Source organism: Loxodonta africana, chromosome 15 (assembly GCF_030014295.1).
Source record: "Loxodonta africana isolate mLoxAfr1 chromosome 15, mLoxAfr1.hap2, whole genome shotgun sequence".
Classification (NCBI taxonomy): Eukaryota; Metazoa; Chordata; class Mammalia; order Proboscidea; family Elephantidae; genus Loxodonta; species Loxodonta africana.
Window position 1 is genome coordinate 29,651,334 of NC_087356.1, and position 24,846 is coordinate 29,676,179.

At 39.1% G+C, this 24,846-nt stretch overlaps 1 protein-coding gene across 1 annotated transcript in view; it reads right to left on the bottom strand.

Annotated features, from left to right (window-relative positions):
- The window catches only part of LOC100675299 (meiosis 1 arrest protein), a 72,598-nt gene that overhangs the window by 16,380 nt on the left and 31,372 nt on the right, over positions 1-24,846 (bottom strand). The window contains exon 3 of the mRNA XM_010593671.3: positions 24,011-24,179. Within this exon, the coding sequence (XP_010591973.3) occupies positions 24,011-24,179 (169 nt within the window). The remainder of the gene's footprint in view (positions 1-24,010; positions 24,180-24,846) is intronic.

Sequence of the window (24,846 nt, forward strand, 5' to 3'; positions counted from 1 at the left end):
AATTATGGCAGACTCAAACTATGGAGTACTGTGCAGCTGTTAAAAAAAATAAAGCTAAATGTACTGATGGAGAGCTTAGAGAGAGTAAGTAGATAAAGAAAGTCATAGAAAAGACAAAAGACGGATAGTGGGGTTCCATTTACATAAGAAATAAAATGATTTGCATAAGCACATACATATATACGAAAATGCATTTTACAAAGGTCTGGTAGGCTATCACCGTTATCACTGTTAACAGTGATGGACTGGGAATGCAATTTATTACTCATATTTCTATACTGTTTGAATTTTATTGTAACCATATATTTCTTGTATTTAAAAAACATGCTAGAACCTAAAAACAACCAAAAAAACATATAGCAATGAAAGTTAAATATTTAGCTAACAAGAGGGACTTGGGCTTTATGGTGTTATCTGACAATGAAAATGTATTCAATTATTCTGTTATAAAACATCAATTTAAAAAAGACTATAAGGAAAAAAAAAAAGGTGAACCCTTGAGCTCCACTTTATGATACAGATTATTCGAGTTTGTCTTTGGCACAGTCTGCCTCACAAGCGTGGTTAGCAGCTAAGGAGATGGGGTGGTCTGGTGGAATGTGACTTAACTGCAAATCTGAGTGAATGGAACTGGGTAGGTGGGGGTCATGAGGCTTTGCTGGTATTTTTCCTGCTTCAGGGAACACTAACTCAGGAATTGGGGCAGTCGGGGGGAGTCAGGTTCTGCAGGTAAAGGTTGCCAGTGAAAACCAAATGTAAGGTGGTGGAGGAAGCATAGACAGAGCAAATGAGGCAAGAGCTGGAAAGTAACCGAAAAGGAATCCAACTTTCTCCGTTTTACCACGAGGGGTTCTGAAATACTTTTACAAAGGGCCTAAGAAAAGCCAGTTTTTCCAATGAATTAAACTTCTGTGTGCGACTAACGGACCCCAGTGAGAAAGCTGGTTTATTTCTAGAACGACATTCCTGAGGACTAGTCTGCAGAGGTGGCAGCCTCTCCCCAGGGAACAAAGGGGCTTCAGTCCAGTGTGCTGGTATCCAGCGCAGGGGAGGTGTGGGGGAGCTAGATGACTTCATGTCATAGCCAACCACTCATTCTGTGGTTGGAAAGGATCACCAAATGCATTTCTCTTTTACCAGTATGATTAAACCTCTATCATCTTCCATGGATAGTTACGTGGATTCGTTAGTTAACTAGTTACTTCCTTCTTTCCAGCAAGCAGTAATATTTATGAAGAATCTACTACGTAGAAGACGAAATATTGCACAGGGTACAAAGGTATATATGACAATCTTTGGCCTTAAGGGGTTTATGAAGCAACGTTATTCTTGACCATGTCTGTCCAACTGTCACCTGCCCCACCCTGCTTTAGGATGCTACAGTGATAAATATGAAGTCATGACCCAAGGAAAGTTCCTCATAAGTAAAGAGAGAAGTATTTTTTAATAATGTGAATCTTATTTTTTCACAGGCAAAAAATGAAGTAATGTAATTTTTCTAAGCCTGAAGCCTGGACTTTGGCTTGAGGAACAAGTATGGAAAGGCTGAGCAGCTTCTCCTCAGTGAAGCAAAGAGTTATCAAAGCATAAGGGGCAGCTCCAGAACCAAAGACATGTGATTGAGTAAAGGAGTGCAGAAAGTAGGGAGAAAATATTGCTTGGAGTTCAAACAACAGAATTCTGAAGAATTTTTTTTTTTCTCTACCAGGGAAGGGTAGAAAATAAAAACCCCTACTATGGGCAGTATAAGGAGACAACGGAAAAGTCATCGCCCATCAAGAATCTGGAACAAAAAAAAATTAGGGGTGTCCTCAGATAGTTAAGCTATCTAACCAACACAGAGTGGTGGAGTCAACCACAGCAAGATTTGGCTGTAGCCTTATTGAAGGTTTTAGAATATCTAAAAATAGATGTGCCCATGAGAAGGGGAGAGGGTAGGGAGCACAGCCCAAGGGGAGCGACAGAGGCACACTGGCCATGCCCATCCACACCTGGCTCAGAGGAGAGTACACGCTGGCTCAAGGACACATCCTAATGGCAGGGATGTGGCTGTCAAGTCTTCTCTTCTTGACGGTTATGGTTCTCTCTCAAAAACATTCTGGTTTATACTTTCATCTTGAGCTTGATAAGGTGAGTCTGTCCCTGAGAGAGTTCTGACAAAATCAACTTTCTGATCCTGTAAGGCTGAAGAGCATGGTAGTCTTGGTAGGCAGCCATCTTCCCTGCAGACACCCCATCAATGTTCCTTACATCCTTTCTAACTTCGCAACCTATAAGCTGTCGGGAGAACCACAGAGCAGAGCCTCTTTGTTTGAAACAGTTCTCATGTAATCTCCGTAGAGGCACTGTGCTGCAGGTTTGAGGCTTTAGTTTTGCAGCCTCAGAAGGGAGTCAGTGCCCTCTCAAAGAAAGACTCATATCATTCAAGCTAAAGACTAATGTGTAAATCAGAACACTTTAGGGGAACTTCTTTTCCACTTTCTCTGACACGGTTTCAAGTATTTACTTCCTTGTGCCTAGAACATTGCAGTAGCCTCTTAGCTGTCCCATCAAACTCAATTCCTTCCCCTCTAGTTCTTCTTATGTTACTACCAGTGAATTTTCTAAAACATAGTTTCATCGGATCCCTCCTTTGCTAAAGAGTACATACTACTTTTCTGCTGTCATCTTTATTCCCCTCACTCATCCTGAACAAGTCTGTACTTCTCATTATTCCTCAAATACCCTACCCTTTCCTTCCCTTCCTTTGTGACAGCTCATATTATTCCTCCCCATCTCTACCTGATGAGATCCTGTTCCCTGACTGAGCTCAAACGGCAGCTCCTTCATGGGGTCTGCTCTGATCAACCCTCCATCTACTGTATTTCCATAGCTCTTGGTTTATATTTGCAGTACAGTTCATATTACATTTTGCCTTGGGACCATTGCTATTTGGAAACTTGCTTGATCTCTCCCATTCAAATGTAAACCCCTAAAGGGTAGGAAATGTTCCCTGTCCACTTGCACACTCCCCAGCCCCTAGCTCAGTGCCTTGCAGAGAGCTGAAGCTTGTAAATGCCTGTTGAGTTGAACAACAATTCCATCTTCTTCAGCTCTTATTACTTTTTACTATAACTCCTTTGTTTCAGATAAGTGAGTCTCTTTGCCATGTGACTTCCTTCCTTCCTTAGGGCTTTTATTACTCTGCCCATCTGTAGCTTGTGACCTTCTCCACAATTCAACTCAGGACTAACTTTGTCCAGGAAGTTATGCTTAATTATATCCTTCCTTATCTGACTTTAATTAGCACCCCTCCTTGGGTATCTGTGAGCTTCATTTGGGCAGTATTAATTCATGCGTTAACTTGTTTCTTCTGAAGGTTTTTTTTTTTTTCTTTCTCTTTTTGTGAGTTTACGAAAGGCAGTGGGATGTAGTAGAAAGACTAAGGTCTGAATTGTGGCTTGCATGTTGTTAGCTTTGTTAGTTTGGACAAATTTTTAAACCTCTAAGCCTCAGTTTTTCCATCTATAAAGTGGGGGACAGTACAAGCTATTTTATAAGTCATACCTATTAAACCTGTTGCCGTCGAGTTGATTCTGACTCACGGCAACCCTATAGGACTGAGTAGAACTGCCGCATAGGGTTTCCAATGAGCAGCTGGTGGATTTGAACTGCTGACTTTTTGTTTAGTAGCCAAATGCTTAACCACCACACCACCAGGGCCCCCATACCATTATGTTGTTGTTGTTAAGTGCCGTCGAGTTGATTCTGACTCATAGCGACCCTGATTACAACAGAATGAAATACTGCCCGGTCCTGCACCATCCTCACAATCACTGTTAGGCTTGAGAATGTTGTTGCAGCCACTGTGTCAGTCCATTTCCTTTTTTAAATTTATTGTGCTTTAGGTAAAAGTTTACAGCTCAAGTTAATTTCTCATACAAAATGTGTCAGTCCATCTTGTTGAGGGTCTTCCTCTCTTTTGTTAACCCTCTACTTTACCAAGCATGATGTCCTCCAGAGACCGGTCCCTCCTGATAACATGTCCAAAGTACGTGAGACAAAGCCTCATTGTCCTCGCTCCTCAGGAGCACTCTGGCTGTACAGCTTCCAAGACAGATTTGTTCATTCTTCTGGCAGTCCATTGGTATATTCGATATTCTTCACCAACACCATAATTCAAAGGCGTCAATTCTTCTTCGGTCTTCTTTATTCATTGCCCAGCTTTCGCACGCGTATGAGGCAATTGAAAACACCATAGCTTGGGTCAGGCGCACCTTAGTCAAAAAAAATTTTTTTTTTTTTTTAGTCAAAGTGAGATGGAAATGCCTAGCAAGCTAAATGGCATGAAGTAAATTCAATAAATGTCATTTCCCTTCCTTCTCTCTCATCAACAAAACGATTAGCTTTTGGAAAATAAGAATGTGGTTTCCTTAAAAAAAAGAAAAATTTGTCACTTCCTTTGGTCACTGCCTCCCCCTTCCCAACATATATAAACACACCAACACCTAGTACTGTCTTCCTCACAAAGCTCCACCCTGACCGGAGAGCAGAGCGTCATGCGGGGGCGGGCCACACCGAGGGCATGAAGCAGGAGAGTGACAGGAGTGAAGCACTGCCTCTGCGTGTTTGGGTGGTTATGACCAACCGAGGTCTGGCTCACTGCAGTCCGCACCGCAGGCCTAGGTCATTCAGTTTTTGGGTTTATCCTGCCCCCCTGTGGCCAGAAGCAGTGACGTCCTTTCCAGAGCTCTTTTTTAAGCTTTTCTAGAAGGGGCACAATAATGGAAGACGCTAAGGAGGCCAGGTGACTGAAAATCAAGTAATGCCCAAAACAGGATCCCTCAGAAGTCAAGGGAGATTCAGGCCATTTTAACTGTCTGAGGATCATGGTATTGAAAAATTACAATGAAATGCCAAAATCAGTCTAAGAACATTTCACTATTAAAAAAAAAATAGCTAAAACAGGGTTACAAAACTGAAGTGTGTTTACAATGGGAGAATTAAACTCTTTCACACACATACACAGACACATACGAGTGTGGATGTACTTCTCACTTGACATGAAATATTTCAAGTAGAGGCCCAGGAAATGGTGCCCTTGCCCAGTCCAGCACCTCCTCTCCAGTCCCACAAAGGCCAAGACCTCTGGGCTAGACCTATTCCTTTTCATTTGACCTTCCTGTGGCCTGTCCTTGGATGGTATGGATGGTCCAAGGCCAAGTGGTGGTCATCTTCCTAGGGACCCAATCTATAAAGGATGCTAAAACCTCACCATAATGAAACAGAGAAAATTTATTTCCCAGGACTCTTCTCAGGGAAAGTATTCTTGTCATTCATTCATTCACTTAATCATTCATTCAATTTGTCTTTTGAACAAATATTTATTTAGTGCTTTCTATGAACCAGGTGGGTGGCGTAGTGGTTAAGAGCTATGGCTGCTAACCAAAAGATCGGCAGCTAAATCCACTAAGTGCTCCTTGGAAACCCTATAGGGCAGTTCTAGTCTGTCCTTTAGCGTCGTTATGAGTTTTTTTTTTTTTTTTTAAATGAACCAGATGCAGTTCCTAGGAGGTACAAACGGTTAATGTGCTGGGCTGCTAGCTGAAAGGTTGCAAGTTGGAATCCACCCAGAGGTGCCTCAGAAAAAAGGCCTGGTGACCTTCTGAAAAATCAGCCACTTAAAATGCTACGGAGTACAGTTCTACTCCAAACACAACATGGGGTTGCCCTGAGTCAGAATTGACTGGATGGCAACTGGTCAACTGGTTATGAGTCAGACACTGATTGGTATCAACAACGAACCAGACAAATTCTCTGCTTTCATGGTTTAATTTGTAGTAGTAGAACAGACAAAAAAACAAATAAAACAAAATACACTGAAGATAATGATAGATACTACAAAGAAAAATAAAGCAAGAGAGATGGCGTGTGCTATCTCATTAGGGGGAGAGCAACTATGAGTATATAGAAAGGTGTATATAAATTTTTGTATGAGAGACTGACTTGATTTGTAAACTTTCACATAAAGCACAATAAAAAAAGAAAAATAAAGCAGAATTAGGATATGTGTGTGTGTGTGCATGTGTGTGCAATTTTAGCTTGGTTGGTCAAGGAAATACTCCCTAAGGAGGTGAGAGTTGAGCAGAGATTTGAACGAAGTAAAGAACTAAGCCACAGAAGCATTTGTGGGAAGATGGTTCCTTGAATTGGGATCAACAAGTTCAAAGGTCTTGAAGCTGGAATCAGCTTGGTATGTTGGAGGAATAGCAAGAAGGCTAAAGCAATATAAGGGAGGAAGTGAGGACTGGCTGACAAGTGGCTAGGTGAAGGACGGGGCTCCCTAAGGAGCATGCTCACGCAATGATGCATGTCCCTACACTCCCTTCTAAGGAGGGTGGGCTCCCTCACTGCTTAGGCCAGTCACTTCATCCCTCTAAACTCAATTTTTCCATCTGTAAAGTTGGATCGATAATAATTGCTAGGTAAAGGGTTCATTTGAGTATAAAATGATATAATACATCTGAAAGCATTTTGTGAAGTTCAGAGCTCCATGCAACTATAAGGGATGAAAGATTAGAAAGCGGACTCCCAGCTGTTTACCTATGAACATTTTGTCACTAAAAGCTAGTGCCATTTATTTTGGTGGTGGTGCGGGGGAGGGGGGATTAACATTTTTCTTTTCAGTAAAGCATGTGATCCAAGTTGTTAGAAAATATATTTTATCTAGGCTTCTTAGTAGCTCTATTTTTATATTTTTTTGAAAAAAAATGCAGCGCTCATACAAAAAAGGTTGATCATTACTGATTTAGGTATATCACAATCTACAGTGCAGTTTGTCTTGGAAAACACTACACTTAACGGGTATTAAAAATCTTTTTCAGCAGAGAGATTAATTTATATAGTCTATAAACCCAAAAGTATTTAATGCAAATTGTAATGTAAATTTGGAAAGCTTTTGGGAAGAAATGCTTTCCATTTCACTGCAGTGGGGGAGGAGAGCAGAGAAAAAGGATATTTAGGAGAAGTTTGGCATGAAGAGGAAAGTGAGCTATGGGGGCACTAACTCATTGGTCTCACCCTGAGAACCAGATGGAAGAGCTTTGCCTCCTTAATGTCCAAGGGACCTGAGAGAAAGCTCTGCTCTGAGGTGAAAATAAAAGCAGAGGGAACCCAAAAAGAATATAAGGCTTATTGGGAAGCTAGGTAGGGTAAGGAAAAAGCTAAAAAGACACCAAACTCAAAGAAAGTTCTAAAACATATCTTAAAAAAAAAAAAAAAAAAAAAAACCTAGTCTGTGTAACAATTTTGTGATCCTGTATATGTATATATGCATTTTTGTACTGTTGGAGGTGTATCGTTAGGATATTTGATTCCTAGAAGTGGCACTGTTGAGTTAAAAGTAAACATATGTGTAGTTTCCTTAAAAAAATAAAAAAGATTTCCTTAGCTAGTCTCTAATTCGTTAAATAGTATCTCCTCCGAAAGGCGTGTACCATTGTGCATCCTCCCCAACAGTGTATAAAAGTGTAGTCTCACCAACAGAATGTGCTTCATACTTTTTAGTTTTTGCTGATGTAATAGTTGAGAAATGGTATCTGGGTGTAGTCTTAATCTGCATTTTTCTAATTATGAGTGAGGCTGAGCATCTTTTCATGTGTCTAAATATCATTTAAAAATCTTTTTTCAATTATCTATTCATGTCTTGTCCATTTTTCTATAAGGTTTTTGGTCTTTCTCCCCTCAACTTTTAAGTGTCCTTTATATACTAGAGAGCTTAGTCTTTTTTTTTTTTTAATCCTGTGATATAATTTGCAAATAATTTTTCTATTTCCCCTTGTCTTTGACTTGGTTTATGGTGGTTTTTGCCATGCCATAAATTTTTATTTTTATGTAGTTAAATTTATCCATTTTCCTTTATTGTACCTGGATTTTGAATCATAGTTAGATCTTTCCTTCTGAGATTATGTAGGCATTTGCCAAATATTTTTTAGTACTTTTGAAAAATTATTATTCATTACATTTAGATCCCTGGTCCATTTGGAGTTTTTTTTTTTTCTTCCCCCAAATGGCTAACCAGTTGTCTCAGAAAAAAAATTTCGAACAATTTCATCTTTGCCCTAGTGATTTGAGATGCCACCTTGATCCTATACTAAATTTCTATATGGCCATGGGTCTATTTCTGGACACTGGGGCTTGTTCCCCAATTAATCTTTGCAGTATACTAAGGATTGGGGGTTAACTAGTGCTAGGTATATGATGGGGCTGATTTCTGATAAAGAAGTGGCCAGATTGTCCCAAGAATGGGTAGCAGCAATACAAGTCATTTGCCAAGTAAAGCAGCGGTGTGTGTCTAGGAGTGTTAGAGGATGGGGGCAGAGGGAGAAGGAGAGAAGAGTTGGGATTTAACAAGAATTTCTTTTAAGTCTCAGTCTCCTAAAGAGAGAGAGAAGTGATAGAGAATGTGAGATTACCAACCTGAATAGGAGGTAAAATGAAAGAACCAAACCCATCAAGTGGATTCCAGTACTGTTAGATTTCAGAATCCAAATGATCTTCCTTCAAATCACAGCTATAAACTCTAGAAAATATATAAAAGATAATTACCTGAGTGGTCTGGAGACTGAACAAAAGCAGACAGATTTTGGAGAGGAGTTGAAACTTGGAATAAGTGACCACCAAGTACTGAATTTCCCATTTTTTGAGTCTTTGCCCTGAGGGTGGGTGGCTACAGTCACAGCAGTGTGGGGGCAGCTAAAGCTTCAATAGAAAGCCCTCTGTCTTTCACTGGAGTTGCCAGGGGAAGGGGCCTAGAGCAACCAGGGCCTTCAGAGAGTGAAAGGGAAATCCAAGAGGAGTGTCATAGGCAGAGAACCCTAAATTATATATATATATATTTTAAAATAATTTTTATTGTGCTTTAAGTGCAAGTTTACAAATCAAGTCAGTCTGTCACATGTAAGCTTATATACACCTTACTACATACTCCCATTTACTCTCCCCTTAATGAGTCAGCCCGCACCCTCCTTCCAGTCTCTCCTTTCATGACCCTTTTGCCAGTTTCTAACCCTCTCTACCCTCCCATCTCCCCTCCGGACAGGAGATGCCAACACAGTCTCAAGTGTCCACCTGATACAAGTAGCTCACTCTTCATCAGCATCTCTCTCCAGCCCATTGTCCAGTCCCTTCCATGTCTGATGAGTAGTCTTTGGGAACCTAAATTATATTTTTAAACTCAGTTCAGGTGCCTGGCTGACCTTTGTACCACACATGTATGGGGCAAAGTAAAAGTAGCTAATAGCTAAGGGCTAAAGAACAGAACTTAGATCTGAGTCCCCGCTCACTGCAGGCACAACCAGTTGCAGTTTGAGTCTAACAAAATTAATTGTCTTCTAAAACAAATACTTTTCAGAGCAATATAAAAGGACCCAGAGCCTCTATCCAAAACCAAAACCAAATCTGTTGCTGTCACATCAATTCCACTTATGGGACAGAGTAGAATGGCCATAGGGTTTCCAAGGAACAGCTGGTAGATTTGAACTCCCAGTCTTTTGGTTAGCAGCCAAGCTCTTAACCACTGTGCCACCAGGTCTCTGTAACACTCACAAGATACAATCCAAATGTTCTTGACAAACAAAGAGCCAGAAAAATGTGACTCAATCTCAAAGGAAAATAAAATCAACAGATGCAAATCCCAAAATGACTAAGATGTGGGAATTATCAGACAATATCAACAGAGAAAAATAGCATAAAAATGAACCAGACTGAAATTATAGAACTGAAAAATCCAATATCTGAAATAAAAAAATTCACATGGGCTTAATAACAAAAGGAAGATGAGAGACAAAAGAGTCAGTGAACTTAAGCATAGGTCCATAGAGATATCTTATCTGAAGAGGAGAGAGGAGGTTTGGAGAAAACAACATAAAACAAAACAAAACAAAGAAAAAACAAAAACTGCTCAGAGTCTTGGGAAATTGTGTGACAATTTAAAAAGGTTTAAAGTATGGATAATTGTAGTCCCAGAAGGACTGGCATGAGAGAATGAGGCAGAAAAAAACTTAGAAGAAATAGTGGCAGAAGACTTTTCAAACTGTATTAAGGACATAAAATTTATAGATTCAAGAAGCTCGGTGAACCCCATACAGGATAAATTAGAAAAAATTTATGACCAGTCACATCATTGCAAAGCTACTGAAAATCAAACATAAAGAAAAAAAAATACTGAAAGTGGTCAGAAAAATATTTCACATACAGGGAAAAATGATTTGAAGGACTGTGACTTTTAATCAGGAACTGTGCAAGTCCAGAAGATAGTGGAACCAAAAAACTAAACCGAGTGCCGTTGAGTCAATTCCAACTCATAATGACCCTATAGAACAGAGTAAAACTGCCCCATAGAGTTTCCAAGGAGCACCTGGTGGATTTGAACTGCCGACCCTTGGGTTAGCAGCTGTAGCACTTAACCACTATGCCACCAGGGTTCCCATTAAAGTGTTAAAAGGAAAACAAACCCAAAACCCTGCCAACCCAGAATCTACATACAAGAAAAATATCCTTCAAGAATTAAGGTGAAAAAGATATTTTCAGAGAGAGAATGACTAAGAGAGTTTGTCACCACCAGAATTCCTCTATAAGATATACTAAAGTTCTTCAAGATGAAGGAAATGATACCCAAGAGAAGCTTAGATCTTCAGGAATAAATGAAAAGATCAGAAGTGGTAAATACACAGGTAAATGTAAAAGACTATTTTTCTCTTAATTTTTAAAAAATGCACATGATTGTTTAAAGAAAAATTTATAATACTCTCATGGAGTTTTTTTTTTCCTCTAAATTTCATACCTTTATGTTTTTTTAAAATAAAAAAAATTTTATTGTGGTAAAAAAAAATACACATATAATAAAAATTTGCCATAGCGGCAATTTTTACATGTACTAATTTAGTGACACTGATTATGTAAATCATGTTGTACAACCACTTGTGGAGTTTTTAATGAATGTAGGTATCATAAACCCAATGCTGTCGAGTCGATTCCGACTCATAGCGACCTTATAGGTCGGAGTAGAACTGCCCCATAGAGTTTCCAAGGAGTGCCTGGAGGATTTGAACTGCTGACCCTTTGGTTAGCAGCCGTAGCACTTAACCATTATGCCACCAGGGTTTCCATAGATACCGTACATACGGAAATTATAAAAGACAGTGTATGTGTGTGTAAATGAACCTACACAGTTGTAAGATTTCCACATTTTACCTGAGTTGTAAAAAAGTTAAATTTAAATATATACTTGGGAATTATATATACATGTGTATATATATACACGTATATATATATATATATATACACACATACATCTACAATTATATATACATTTATATATTAAAAATATATATAATCCTTAGGTTTCCATATTTTATGTGAAGTGGTACTATATTGACTCTAAGTAGACTGAAAAGTTAATGATATATAATATAATCCCTATGGCAGGCACTAAAAAAATAATGCAAAGAGGTATAACTAAATGACAGTGTTGTTGTTCTGACATGCCGTCAAGTTGGTTCCAACTCATAGAGACCCTATGTACAACAGAGCAAAACACTACCCGGTCCTGTCCCTTCCTCACAATGGTTGTTATGTCTGAGCCCATTGTTGCAGCCACTGTGTCAGTCTATCTCCTTGAGGGTCTTCCTCTTTTTTGATGACCCTCTACTTTTCCAGGTATGATGTCTTCCAGGGACTGGTCCCTCCTGATAATAAATCCAAAGTACTGTCTTGTCATCCTCGCTTCCAAGAAGCACTCTGGCTCTATTTCTTCCAAGGCAGACTTGTTCATCCTGGCAGTCCCTAGTATATTCAATATTCTTTGCCAACACCATAATTTAAAGGCATCAATTCTTCTTCGGTCTTCCTTATTCATTGTCCAGCTTTTGCATGCATATGAGGCAACTGAAAATATCATGATTGATCAGGCAAGTCACACCTTAGTCCTTAAAGTGACATATTTGCTTTTTAACACTTTAAAGAGGCCTTTTGCAGCGGATTTACCCAATGCAATCAATATGTCCTTTGATTTCTTGACTGCTGTTTCCATGGTCTTTAATTGTGGATCTAAGTAAAATGAAATCCTTGATAACGTCAGTCTTTTCATTATTTATCATGATGTTGCCAGTTGCAAGGATTTTTGTTTTCTTTATGTTGAGATGTAATCCATACTGAAGGATGTAGTCTTTGATCTTCATCAGTAAGTGCTTCAAGTCCTCTTCACTTCCAGCAAGCAAGGTTGTGTCATCTGCATATCACAGGTTGTTAATGAGTCTTCTATCAATCCTGAGGCTACATTCTTTTTCATATAGTCCAGCTTTCAGGTTATTTGCTCAGCATAAAGATTGAATAAATATAGTGAAAGGATGCAACTCCGATGTACACCTTTCTTGATTTTAAACCATGCAGTATCCCCTTAATCTGTTTGAACAACTGTACCTTGGTGTATGTACAGGTTCCACATGAGCACAATTAAGTGTTCTGGAATTCCCATTTTTGGCAATGTTATCCATAATTTGTTATGATCCACACAGTCGAATGCCTTTGCATAGTCAATAAAACACAGGTAAACATCTTTATGGTATTCTCTGTTTTCAGCCAAGATCCATGTGACATCAGTAATGATATCCCTAGTTCCATGTCCTCTTCTGAATCCAGCTTGGATTTCTGGCAATTCCCTGTTGATGTACTGCTGCAATGACTTTTGAATGATCTTCGGCAAAATTTTACTTGCGTGTGATATTAATGATATTGTTCAATAATTTCTGCATTCTGTTGGATCACCTTTCTTTCAAATCGGCACAAAATGGATCTCTTCCAGTCGGTTGGCCAGGTAGCTGTCTCCCAAATTTCTTGGCATAGACTAGTGAGCACTTTCAGAACTGTATCCATTTGTTGAAACATCTCATTGGTATTCTGTCAATTCCTGAAGCCTTGTTTTTCACCAGTGCCTTCAATGCAGCTTAGATTTCTTCCTCCAGTACCATTGGTTCTGGATCATACCCTACCTCCTGAAATGGCTGAATGTCGACCAATTTTTTTGGTACAGTGACTCTCTCTGTATATTCCTTCCACCTACTTTTGATGTTTCCTCCGTCATTCAATATTTTGCCCACAGAATCCTTCAAAATTGCAACTTGAGGCTTCAATTCTTTCTTCTGTTTTTTCAGCATGTTCTTCCCTTTTCATTCTCTAGCTCCAGGTCTTTGCACATTTCATTATAATGTTTTACTTTGTCTTCTCGAACCACCCTTTGAAATCTTCTGATCAGCTTTTCCACTACATCATTTCTTCCATTTGCTTTAGCTACTCAATGTTCAAGAGCAAGCTTCAGAGTCTCTTCTGACACCCTTTTTGGTCTTTTCTTTCTTTCTTGTCTTTTTAATGACTTTTTTCTTTCTTCGTGTATGATGTTCTTGATGTCTTTCCACAACTCGTCTAGTCTTTGGTCACTAGCGTTCAATGCGTCAAATGTATTCTTGAGTTGGTTTTCAAGTTCAGGTGGGATATACTCAAGGTTGTATTTTGGCTCTTGTGGATTTGTTTTAATTTTCTTTACCTTTAACTTGAACTTGCATATGAGCAATTGATGATCTAATTCTGCACTCAGCCCCTGGCCTTGTTCTGACTGATGATATTGAGCTTTTCCATTGTCTCTTTCCACAGATGTAGTTAATTTGATTCCTCTGTACTCCATCTGGCAAGGTCCACGTGTATTGTCGCTGTTTATGTTCTTGCAAAAAGGTATTTGCAATGAATAAGCCATTGGTTTTGCAAAAATTCTTATCACGCAATCTCTGACGTCATTTCTATCACCAAGGCCATATTTTCCAACTATCAATCCTTCTTTATTTCCAACTTTCACATTCACATCACCAATAATTATTAATGCACCTTGATTGCATGTTGATCAATTTCAGACTGCAGAAACTGGTAAAAATCTTCCGTTTCTTCATCTTTGGCTTTGGTGCTTGATGTGTAAACTTGAATAATAGTCGTATTAACTGGCCTTCCTTGTAGGCGTATGGATGTTATCCTATTACCGACAGCGTTGTACTTCAGCATAGATCTTGAAACATTCTTTTTGACGATGAATGAGACGCCATTCCTCTTCAATTTGTCATTCCCAGCATAATAGATCATAAGATTGTCTGATTCAGAATGGCCAATACCAATCCATTTCAGCTCACTAATGCTTAAGGATATCAATCTTTATGTATTCCATTTCATTTTTGATGACTTCCAATTTTCCTAGACTCATACTTCATACATTTCACCTTATGATTATTAATGGATGTTTGCAGCTGTTTATTCTCATTTAGAGTTGTGCTACCTCAGCTAATGAAGGTCCTGAAAGCTGGACTCCATTGACACCATTAAGTCAACTCTAGTTTGAGGAAGCAGCTCTTCCTCCATTGTATTTTGCATGCCTTCCACCCTGAGGGACTCATCTTCTGGCATTATATCAGACAACATTCTGCTGATATTCATCAGGTTTTCACTAGGCAATTTTTTCAGAAGTAGGCTGCCATGTCCTTCTTCCTGGTCTGTCTTAGTGTGGAAGCTTAGCTGAAACCTGTCTACCAAGGTTGACCCTGCTGATATTTGAAATACTGGTTGCAAAGCTTCTAGTATCATAGCAACATGCAAGCCACTACAGTATGACAAACTGACAGACATGTGTGGTAAATGACAATAGATAAATTAAAATGGAATTCTAAAAAAATTAAACAAACCAAAATGAAGCAAGAAAGCAGGGAAAAGATGAATAAAAAACAGTGAGGACAAACAAAAAATAAAATGGCAGGCCTAAATCCAACCATATCAATAATTACGGTAAATGCTTATGGCCTGTACACTCCAAATAAAAGGCAGAGGTTATCAGAATGGTAAAAAGCAAGACCCAATTATATGCTGTCTACAAGACATACATTTTAAGTATAAGGGCATAAATGGGTTGAAAGTAAATGGGAGATAAAAGACAAATCACAAACAGTAAGATTCAAGAAAAATGAAAACATATATCCACACAAAGATTTGTAAATGGATATTTGTAGCAGCCTTATTCACAGTAGTCAAAAACTGGAAACTCAAATGTCCACCAGCAGGTGAATGGTTAAACAAAACGTGGCATATTCATACAATGTGATACGATTTAGCAATAAAAAGAAACTAACAACCCATACAAACAGCAACACAAATGAATCTCAAAACCTGAATGAAAAAAAACAGACTCAAGAAAGTATATATACTATACGATTCCATTTATATAAAATGCAAACAGATCAATGGATACAAAGCATATCAATTGTCCACAGCAGGGACGGAGTGCAAAGGGGCAAGAGGAATCTTTTGGGGATGATGGAATGGTTCTGAATCTTGATTGTGGTGATGAATTTGTGGGTCCATTCAACTGTCAAAACTCATCCAGTCGTACACTTTGAATGTTTGCACTTTATGGTATTCCTCAATAAAATTGGTGAGGAAAAAAATTTTTTTAAATCCCATTTTTCAAAGAACATCAGATTTCCCGCTGGACTCTATGAAATTCTTTAATTCAGTTTTTAAAAAAAGGAAAGAATTTTTCTAAGAACATGGCTTCTGTTAATGAAACAAACAAACAAACATCTCTTTGTTTTAAAAATCTTTAGACAATAAATACAACAGTGGCTCTAATTTAGTCTTAACACCATAGGAAAGGGACTTTAACGCAGTTAGTATCAAAGGAAAACTCAATGAACAGCGGCATTTGCTGGTCTATTTTCTAAGACACTATAAGAAGAAAAATCCATATCTGGAGTCTGTCAATTGCACTGAAGCATACAGGGGTGCCCCCCTCTGCCTCCCACCCCAGGACTCCTTTAGGAAGCAACACGTCTTTGTTTTCCATGTTCGGGTTGTTAACATTCGTTGTTTCTTGAGAACACATATGTATAAAATACCTTTCCAAGAGAGCTTGACATTGATTTCTGGCAAAGCCTAGGAGGAAATATTAAACAGATGGTTTGCGAGCACTTAGGAAGGGAACCTGATATCCTTATGTGCAAGGCTGACAAATGTAGGCTGGCTGACAGCATCGTAAGGTTGATTTGTAACTGACTGAAAGGCACAGTCAAAGATGCAGCCTGCCATCAACCTGGACAGATGCCCTCTGGATGCCAAAGTGCACTGATCACAGTGGCCATTTTAGCTTTGGCATATTTATTACCTAGCTATTGTTTAGAAAAGTTTGTACAATTTTTTGGAAATCATTCTTTTCCTTTTAAAAGTAGTTTTATTACTTTAAACAATGCTTTATTATTTTAGTTTTATTTGAGCTTTACAAACAGGCATCATATTGTATATATCTTTGGAGGTTGTTGCTGTTAGGTGCCATTGAGTAGGCTCCTATTCATGGTGACCTCACGCCTAACAATGAAATGTTGCCCTGTCCTGCGCCATCTTCAGGATCACTGATATGTTTGAGTTCACTGTTGCTGCTGTTCTGTCAGCCCATCTCATTGAAGGGTTAACTTGTTTTCGATGAAGCCTCGACTTTACCAACCATGATGTCCTTTTCTAGAGATTGGTCCTTCCTTTTCCCACTGCTCTGCCATGCCAGCTTGGTCATATATAAAGCTTTCATATATGTGGCTGTCTGGTTCTGGCTCTCTAACAACAACAGAACAACAATCTGTTAATGTAGTGAATTATATTTATATATTCTCTAATGCTAAACCATTTTGTATCCCTGGGATAAACCCAGCTTGGTCATTGTCTAAGTTATCTAGTGCTGCTATAACAGAAATACCTCAAGTGGGTGGTTTTAACAAACAGAAATTTATTTTCTCACATTTTAGAAGGCTAGAAGTCCAAATTCAGGGCGCCAGCTTTAGGGGAGGGCTTTCTCTCTCTGTTGGCTCTGGAGGAAGGTCCTTGTCTCTTTTGGGCTTCTCCTCCTGCGCGATCTTCATGTGGCATGGCATCTCTCTTTCCCCATCTCTACTTGCTAGCTTGCTTTTAATCTCTTTTATATCTCAAAAGAGATTGACTCCAAACATATGCCGTACACTAATCCTGCCTCATTAACATAACAAATGGGATTATAACCACAGGCATAGAATTTAGGATTTACAACACATATTTTTTGGGGACACAATTCTATCCATAACAGTCATGATATATTGTATTATTATTATTTTATATAACTGGATTATTTAAGCTTGTTGCACCTATTTCCATGAGTGAGATTGGTCCGCAATTTTCTTTTATTATATTGTCCTTCTCTGGTTTTGTACTGACTTGGAGAGTGTTTTCTCCTTCCTTCCTTTTTTTCTTCCTTCTTAATTTGACTGGTGTTTTAGTCATCCAGTGCTGCTATAACAGAAATACCACAAGTGGATGGTTTTAACAAAGAGAAGTTTATTTTCTCACAGTCTTAGTAGGTTACAAGTCCAAAGTCAGGGGTTCGGCTCCACGGGAAGCCTTTCTCTCCTTGTCAGCTCTGGATGAAGGTCCTTGTCCTCAATCTTTCCCTGGTCGAGGAGCTTCTCAGGTGCAGGGACCTCAGGTCCAAAGGACGCGCTCTGCTCTTGGCGCTGCTTTCTTGGTGGTATGAGGTCCCCAACTCTCTGCTTGCTTCCCTTTCCTTTTATCTCTTGAGAGCTAAAAGGTGGTGCGGGCCATGCCCCAGGGAAACTCCCTTTACATTGGATCAGGGAGGTGACCTGAACAAGGGTGGTGTTACAATCTTACCCTAATCCTCTTAACATAAAATTACAATCACATAATGGAGGACAGCCACACAATACTGGGAATCATGGCCTAACCAAGTTGATATACACATTTTTTGGGGGACACAATTCAATCCATGACAACTGGAGTGATATGTTTCTTGAAAGTTTGGTAGAACTTGTCTTTAAAATCATCTGGAATTGGTTCATTAAGAGACTATTAAGATTTTTATTTCTTTGTGATTCAGTTTGATAGGGCATGTATTTTAGGAATATGTCCATTTTTGTCTAAATGTTTGCATTCATAGTTTTATCTGCCATTATGTTTTCTTTTCCCATTGCTGACATAGCTTATTCTGCCCTTTTTTTTTTTTCCTTCATCAGTTTCACCAGATGATTCTCTATTTTGTTAGTTTTTTCAAAGAACCAACTTTTGAATTGTTGAGCAACTCAACTGAGGCAATATAGAGAATGGTTAAGTACCTGAGCTTTGGAGTTAGACTGCTTGGCTTTGAATACCTGTTCGATCTCTTACCTGAATAAACTTGGGGAAAGTTGCTTTAGACAAGAAATTATGCCTTAGTTTCTTCATGTAGAGAAATGGGAATTAAATAAGATAATACGTAGAAATTATTTAGAACAGAAAGTATTTGAACGGTAAGTATTCAATAAAACGTTAGCTGTCATTATGATCTACACACAAATGCTGGAATACATTAAGGGACTGTAGTTTTGTTGTTCACATATCTTCTCCCAGAGTCTCAGGGTTGAGTAACTTGCTCAAGGTCACACAGTTTTATAGTAAAGCATAAAAATCCAATGCTGATGCATCCATACATTAGACTACCTAACAGCTATTAAAAGACATGGGTTAGATCACTATGTATCAACATGGAAAAAAAATTTCTGGATAAATACCTAAATAAAATGGGTATAGTATACTTCTGTTTTTATAAGAGTAAATATATCATAACAATAATAATGTTACATGTACATGTATGTTTAGGGAAAGCATTTCAGTAGAATGTGTCCTACGCTGTTGATGATGACCAGCTCTGGAGGGTGGGAGTTTGGGTAATTTTGAATTGGTCTATATTATACTTCTATAATGTTTGCAATTGCATAACTCGTAATAAAACAATTAAAAGTAACCAGACAAAAGCGACCAAAAAGAGCACTGGGCAGGGTCTTTCAGCTAACTTCTAAAATAAAGAAAAAATGACCAAGTTAGATCAAGCAGGAATAAATTAAAAGAAGTACCATTTATATAGCTTGAAGAAAACATAGAATAGGCTGTACAGGCTGAAATTTTATAGAATATCTTAACTAATATGAATATAATTTACGGTTACCATTTTCATTTCAGGTACTGTTAAAGAATTTTCTAAACTGTGAATCTGCCTTCTTAGTTTCTAAGTAAGTTCATTCTTTCCTTGATGATTCTGGATCTTGTAGTGTCTTCAAGTCCTTTTTGTGATATTTAGTTGTCACTGGGCAGGACTGTACCAAAGAAGGCAGAATTTAGACTGACCAAAGGACATATTCTCATAGTTACTTTTTAAGCTAATCTGAGTATCAGCATTGTTCTTGTAACTTGTTTCTCTCTTCAAAAAGGAAGTATAGACACAATTTTTATTTAGTTAATGATCCTGGTTACCAGAATTTGAAAAATTACAAATAAATTCAAGAAGTATTTGGATCAATTCATGATATTTACTGGTTACTAAGGGAAGCTATGAGCACTTGGGATACATCTCTAACTACTTGTGTTGATGTCACAACCTCTCCTGAATCATTTGGTTTTTTCCCCCAATCATTCAATTGTTTATTCAAGAAACATTTACTGACAATGTACTATGAGCTAGACAGGGTAATAAGTGCTGGTCATACAGAAATATATAAGACACATTGCCCTGGCCATTAAAAACAAATCTCAGAAACATATCAAATCATTGATATACAGAGATTTTCAAAATTATTAATCCTAAGAACAGCCAACTTTTACTGAGCGCTTACTATGTACTAAATAATTTACATACATGATCTCATTCAATCGATTCTTGCAACTACTGCATGGCACAGGAATTAATAACTAAGGCTTGGCTAAATTCCTCGCCCAAGGTCACACGGCCAGTAAGTGACAAAAGTGGAATTTAGACTCAGGCAGCCTAATTCCAGAGCACTCAAAAACCCTGGTGGCGTAGTGGTTAAGTGCTACAGCTGCTAACCAAAGGGTCGGCAGTTTGAATCCGCCAGGCGTTCCTTGGAAACTCTATGGGGCAGTTCTACCCTGTCCTACAGGGTCGCTATGAGTCGGAATCGACTCGACGGCAGTGGGTTTGGTTTTTTGGTTCTACCTTCTGAGCATGAGAAGCTGCTGCTGCTAGTCTCCTAATGAAGATACCAAGTTAATGGAATAAAGGAATCGATCATGAGGAAAACACAGGCAAACCGGGAAGAATTTCAAGCAATGAACCAGATATACACTTAACCCACAAAGAATTACAAGTAATTTATGGGATGTATTATTTATAAGCAAATAAGGAAGAATTACAAGCAATTTATGGGATGATGTATTATTTATAAGCAAATACTGGAAGAATCATTAGCAGTGACACAAGGTAGAAAGTTACTTTCTTGCATTTAAAAGCTCTTCTGTGCAGTTCTAGTCACTAACTACTTTAAACAAAGGTGTCAGGTGGCCTCGGGGTATTCTGAGCTCTGTGCCATCAGAGATACATTAAGTTCTCTTGGGGTGCAGCCGCTAAAGGGAGGAAAGGACATAGTTTGTGCCTGATTTGTCCACGGCCAAGGAGAAAGAAAAAGAACGTTTCAGCGACGGATACAGTTTGAGAACCCACTGGGAAGGACTCTGATTGGTGGCCTGGGAACCATGATTGTCTCAGTCTGAGTCATGACCCGCTTTGTAACTAGGGGGGTGTAGGTGTTACCAGAGAAAAGGAATGTAGAGGATACTGGGAAGATGAAGCACAGCCTCTCTAGGTATCATTGTCACTAACTCATTCAGCAAATACCTGTTGATAATATAGAATATGCTGCACGCTGGGACAGAGATGAGTAAGAGAAACTTCTTATCTAAAATGCTTACAGTTTAATACAGGGGCAAAAGATATCAATCAGCCTACAATTTAGGTGAGGAGACAAAATATCACGCAATAAAACAATGGTGAACAATTCTACATGATATATAATTAGGTGCTAAATTGTGTGGTGTGGACCACGAGTGACGTAGCTGTTCTGAGGAGAGGAAGAACAATACAGTAGTCATGAACCTGAACTAGGACTTCAAGTATGGATTTGGCTGGATGAGAATAGGGGAAGGAATTCATGTGAAAGGAGACAGAATTCAGAGGAAAAGACTCCTATGAGTGAAGGGATGGAGACAGAAACAAGCACAGTCAGTTCTGGAGCCAGTGAGGAGGCAGTCTTGAGAAGAGCAGAGCCTGTGCAGTACGTAAGAGCTCACGAACCACGTGGCTAAGGCTGGCTACTCTTCCTTTCCCCGCCAGAACAGTGTCAATAACCTCATGATGCTGGAAGGATCTGCAAGTGTCAGAATTTGATAAGAACCACACCCTTAGTTACCAACCTCCAGATCTAATTCCTGGGAAAGAAAAAAAAAAAAAGAGCAAGGTCATCATGAGGAGCCCAGAAGAGGTCAAAGGTATCAGAATAGTGGGCATCTCCACGTGTACATAACCTTGGAAGGGGCCAATATAGCCAGAAAGGACTGCTGGAGGGCAAACCATCAGTTGAGTTTTGGATGAAATAAAACCAGTTAAAAACCTTTTAAACTCCACAATTTGGAACTCTCTACTTGACCCTGGTGGAATAGTGGTTAAGTGCTACGGCTGCTAACCAAGAGGTCGGCAGTTCAAATCCGCCAGCCGCTCCTTGGAAACTCTATGGGGCAGTTCTACTCTGTCCTATAGGGTCGCTGTGAGTTGGAATCAACTCGACGGCAGTGGGTTTGGGTTTTTTGGGTTTACTTGACTTTTGGACTAAAAGCTTTTAATAAATTTACATTGCCTTAGAATAAAATCCAAACGTCTTAGCATGGGATATATGGCCCTTCTTGATCTAACAGTTGCCTGTCTTTCTAGCCACACTCCTGCCTCCCCTGACAGGCTCCAGCCATAGGGAGCCATGGGCACATTTCTGAAAGCTGACCCTATCTTTTCATGCCTCTAGGGAAAAAAAGGGGTCCTTTAGGAAAACCTGGTGGCATAGTGGGTAAGTGCTATGACTGCTAACCAAAAGGATGGCAATTCAAATCCACCAGGTGCTCCTGGTAAACCCTATGGGGCAGTTCTACTTTGTCCTATAAGGTCACTATGAGTTGGAATCGACTTGACAGCAACAGGTTTTTTTTTTTTTTTTTTTGTTTCAGGGGTCCTCTGAATGTCCGTTTCCTCTTCCTCTGCTTGGCTAATTCCTACTCGTCCTTTAGGACTCAGTTTGAATATTTCCTCTTCCAGGAAGTGTAGGTAGTGTATCATTTAAATTTACTTATTTGTGTTTACCTGCATTTTTAATTTGCCTACAGTAAGCATGAATGTTTTTCAGAATGTAAATATCAGGAAAAAGGTCATTCAAGTAAATAAAGCAAATGAAGCCAGGGGAAAGACCACTCTACACTTTCCCTCCAAAGTAATCCCAGGGGGGCAATTCCAGACTAAAAGTGTAATTTCAAAAACAAAATGATTTTTTCCTCACTGGATTAGCAAATATTAAAAAAAAAAGAAAAAAGGGGATAATTCCTAGAAGGGAAGTCTCATTTACTATTGGTGGAAGGGTAAATTGGCATGATCTTTTTGCAGGGCCATTTGTTTATAACTATCAAAACTGCAAAAATATACACTGCTTTACCTAGTAACCTTACTTCTAGGAATTTATTCAATGGAAATTACCTGCACAAGGGCACAATTATACTTATAAGCAGGAGTGGCTACATAATTTGCAGGAGGCCCAGTACCCAGACCCAGTCACCCAGTGTGGTTGAGTCTATTCCGACTCATAGCGACCCTATAGGACGGAGTAGAACTTCCCCATAGAGTTTCCAAGGAGCGCCTGGCGGATTCAAACTGCAGAGTCTTTGGTGCCCAGTAGAAAATGAAAACGTGGGGTTCCTTGTTCAAAAAGCAGGAGAAAAATGCCATTGAATGTACTAAAATACAAAACATTTTCCTTTCCACCACAGTCTCTTTCTTGACCTGTCACAGGGCTTTTTTTATTTGCAATTTAAAGTCACATCCCATCAAGTACCAATACACTCGCCAGCAGGTGCAGACCCTCACAGTTGCTTGGGACCTATCCTGCAACTCAGCTCAACTCAGCACGCAAGGCACTGACACCCAGGTCCCTGCTGGGAACAGGGGGCTGGGGTGTGCTGGGGTGCCAGTGGGGGAGGGGGGAGCCAGCAACGGAGAACCCATTCTGTGGAGGTGGGAAAGGGGCAGGAGGCCCTTAGAGTGAGGCTCTAAGCTCCTGGTACACATCCCATGGTCCTATCAAACTTTACTTACAAAACATAAATTCAAAGATAAAATAAAATAAAAAAAAATTTTTTTTTTTTTTTAATAAAATGCAGAATTTCAAGGCAGCGACTGAAGAGCATTAAGCCCAAGCGCCGGCCCTTCTGAATGCAGGGTCCTGTATTACTGCTCTAGTTGTAAAGCCATGAAGCCAGCCCTGCAGATATGTCTATTCATACAGCACTGATTATAGTAGATGAAACTGGGATAAACCAAATTGCTCATTAATAAATTATTAGTTAAATAAACTATGGCATAACCACGCAATGAAAAACCATGCAGCCATTAAAAAAAGAGACAGATCTATTAATACGAATATAGATAGCTATCCAACACATGGACAAAGTGCAGAATATTATGTCTGTCGTGATCCCAATAAATATTACGTGTTTGTGTACATACGAGAGTGTGTGTATGTACGTGCACATGAAAGAATGTTGCGAAGGATAACTTAAGCCTTTAAAAGTGACTAAAAGCAGGAAGCAATTTCTACCTTTTGTACCTATAATATTTCAGTTTTTATTATTAGCACATACTATTTCTGAAAAAAAAAAAAATTCAATTCTAACACCTAGAAACATCTGTCCCAACTGCAGTGAAATCTGCCGGCTTCAAATACCACTTAAGAATACAAAAAGACCATGGAAAAAAATCTCCCTGGCCTGTAAAAGGCCACTCATTAAAATTCTGACCATTCTTTTTGCCTTTTCTTTTAATTCTTACCATCGTTGCTGAGCTCCTCTACAGGGAATGCTGAGTCCATACACTCTAGGACTCCCTTTGTGATCTCAACGACCTGAAGCCTCCTGACTCTGCCTAGGTCGATATTTTTCAAGCCTTCTTCCAATTGTTTGACCACCTCTTTTCCGGGCTGGGAAGTCAGAACAGTAATCTGGAAACAAATCCAAGAATCAATGTGTCTACTCTCCCTGAAGCACAGAGTGAGGACCATAACAAGTTACATCTGGAGGATAAACATAGCGGAAGTCTGTGGTAGTGGCTACAGTGTTTAAAGCAAAGAGGAAGATTTAAATGTGACTTACACACCAAATTTCATTGAACAGATTCTAGTAGGACAGGTCTGGTGGAATAGGTCATCCCAGAACCCTTCCAACCAGGCTGAGCCAACCCCAGAAAGAGACCAGTGAGGGGCCATACCTGTGTTGTAGTCTTTCAAGATTGCTTTAAGAACTTGGCAGCGTCTCTCCCACATAACATGACTTGATTTTATGAGGAAGTAAAGGAAACAGGATCCTTGAATTCCACTCACTAAATGTGTTCCGAATATCAGAGAGCTTGTATGTTCCTCTCCCATGGTTATGCTTGGTATAGCTTTCTCAGACTGATTTCTCTCCTTGCTCAACCTGGATCCAGCTATTTCTCTTGCTCTCTTGACTCTAAAATGTATTTACTATTAACTAATACATTTGACCTGGAGGAATATTGAGGTATTTGTGTACAATTTGAATATTTTTCTATTTGAATGACCACACTGCATGTTTTTTACCAGCAGTTCTGTCCTGGACTTTGAAACTCTGGAACGCAAATATTAAATATAT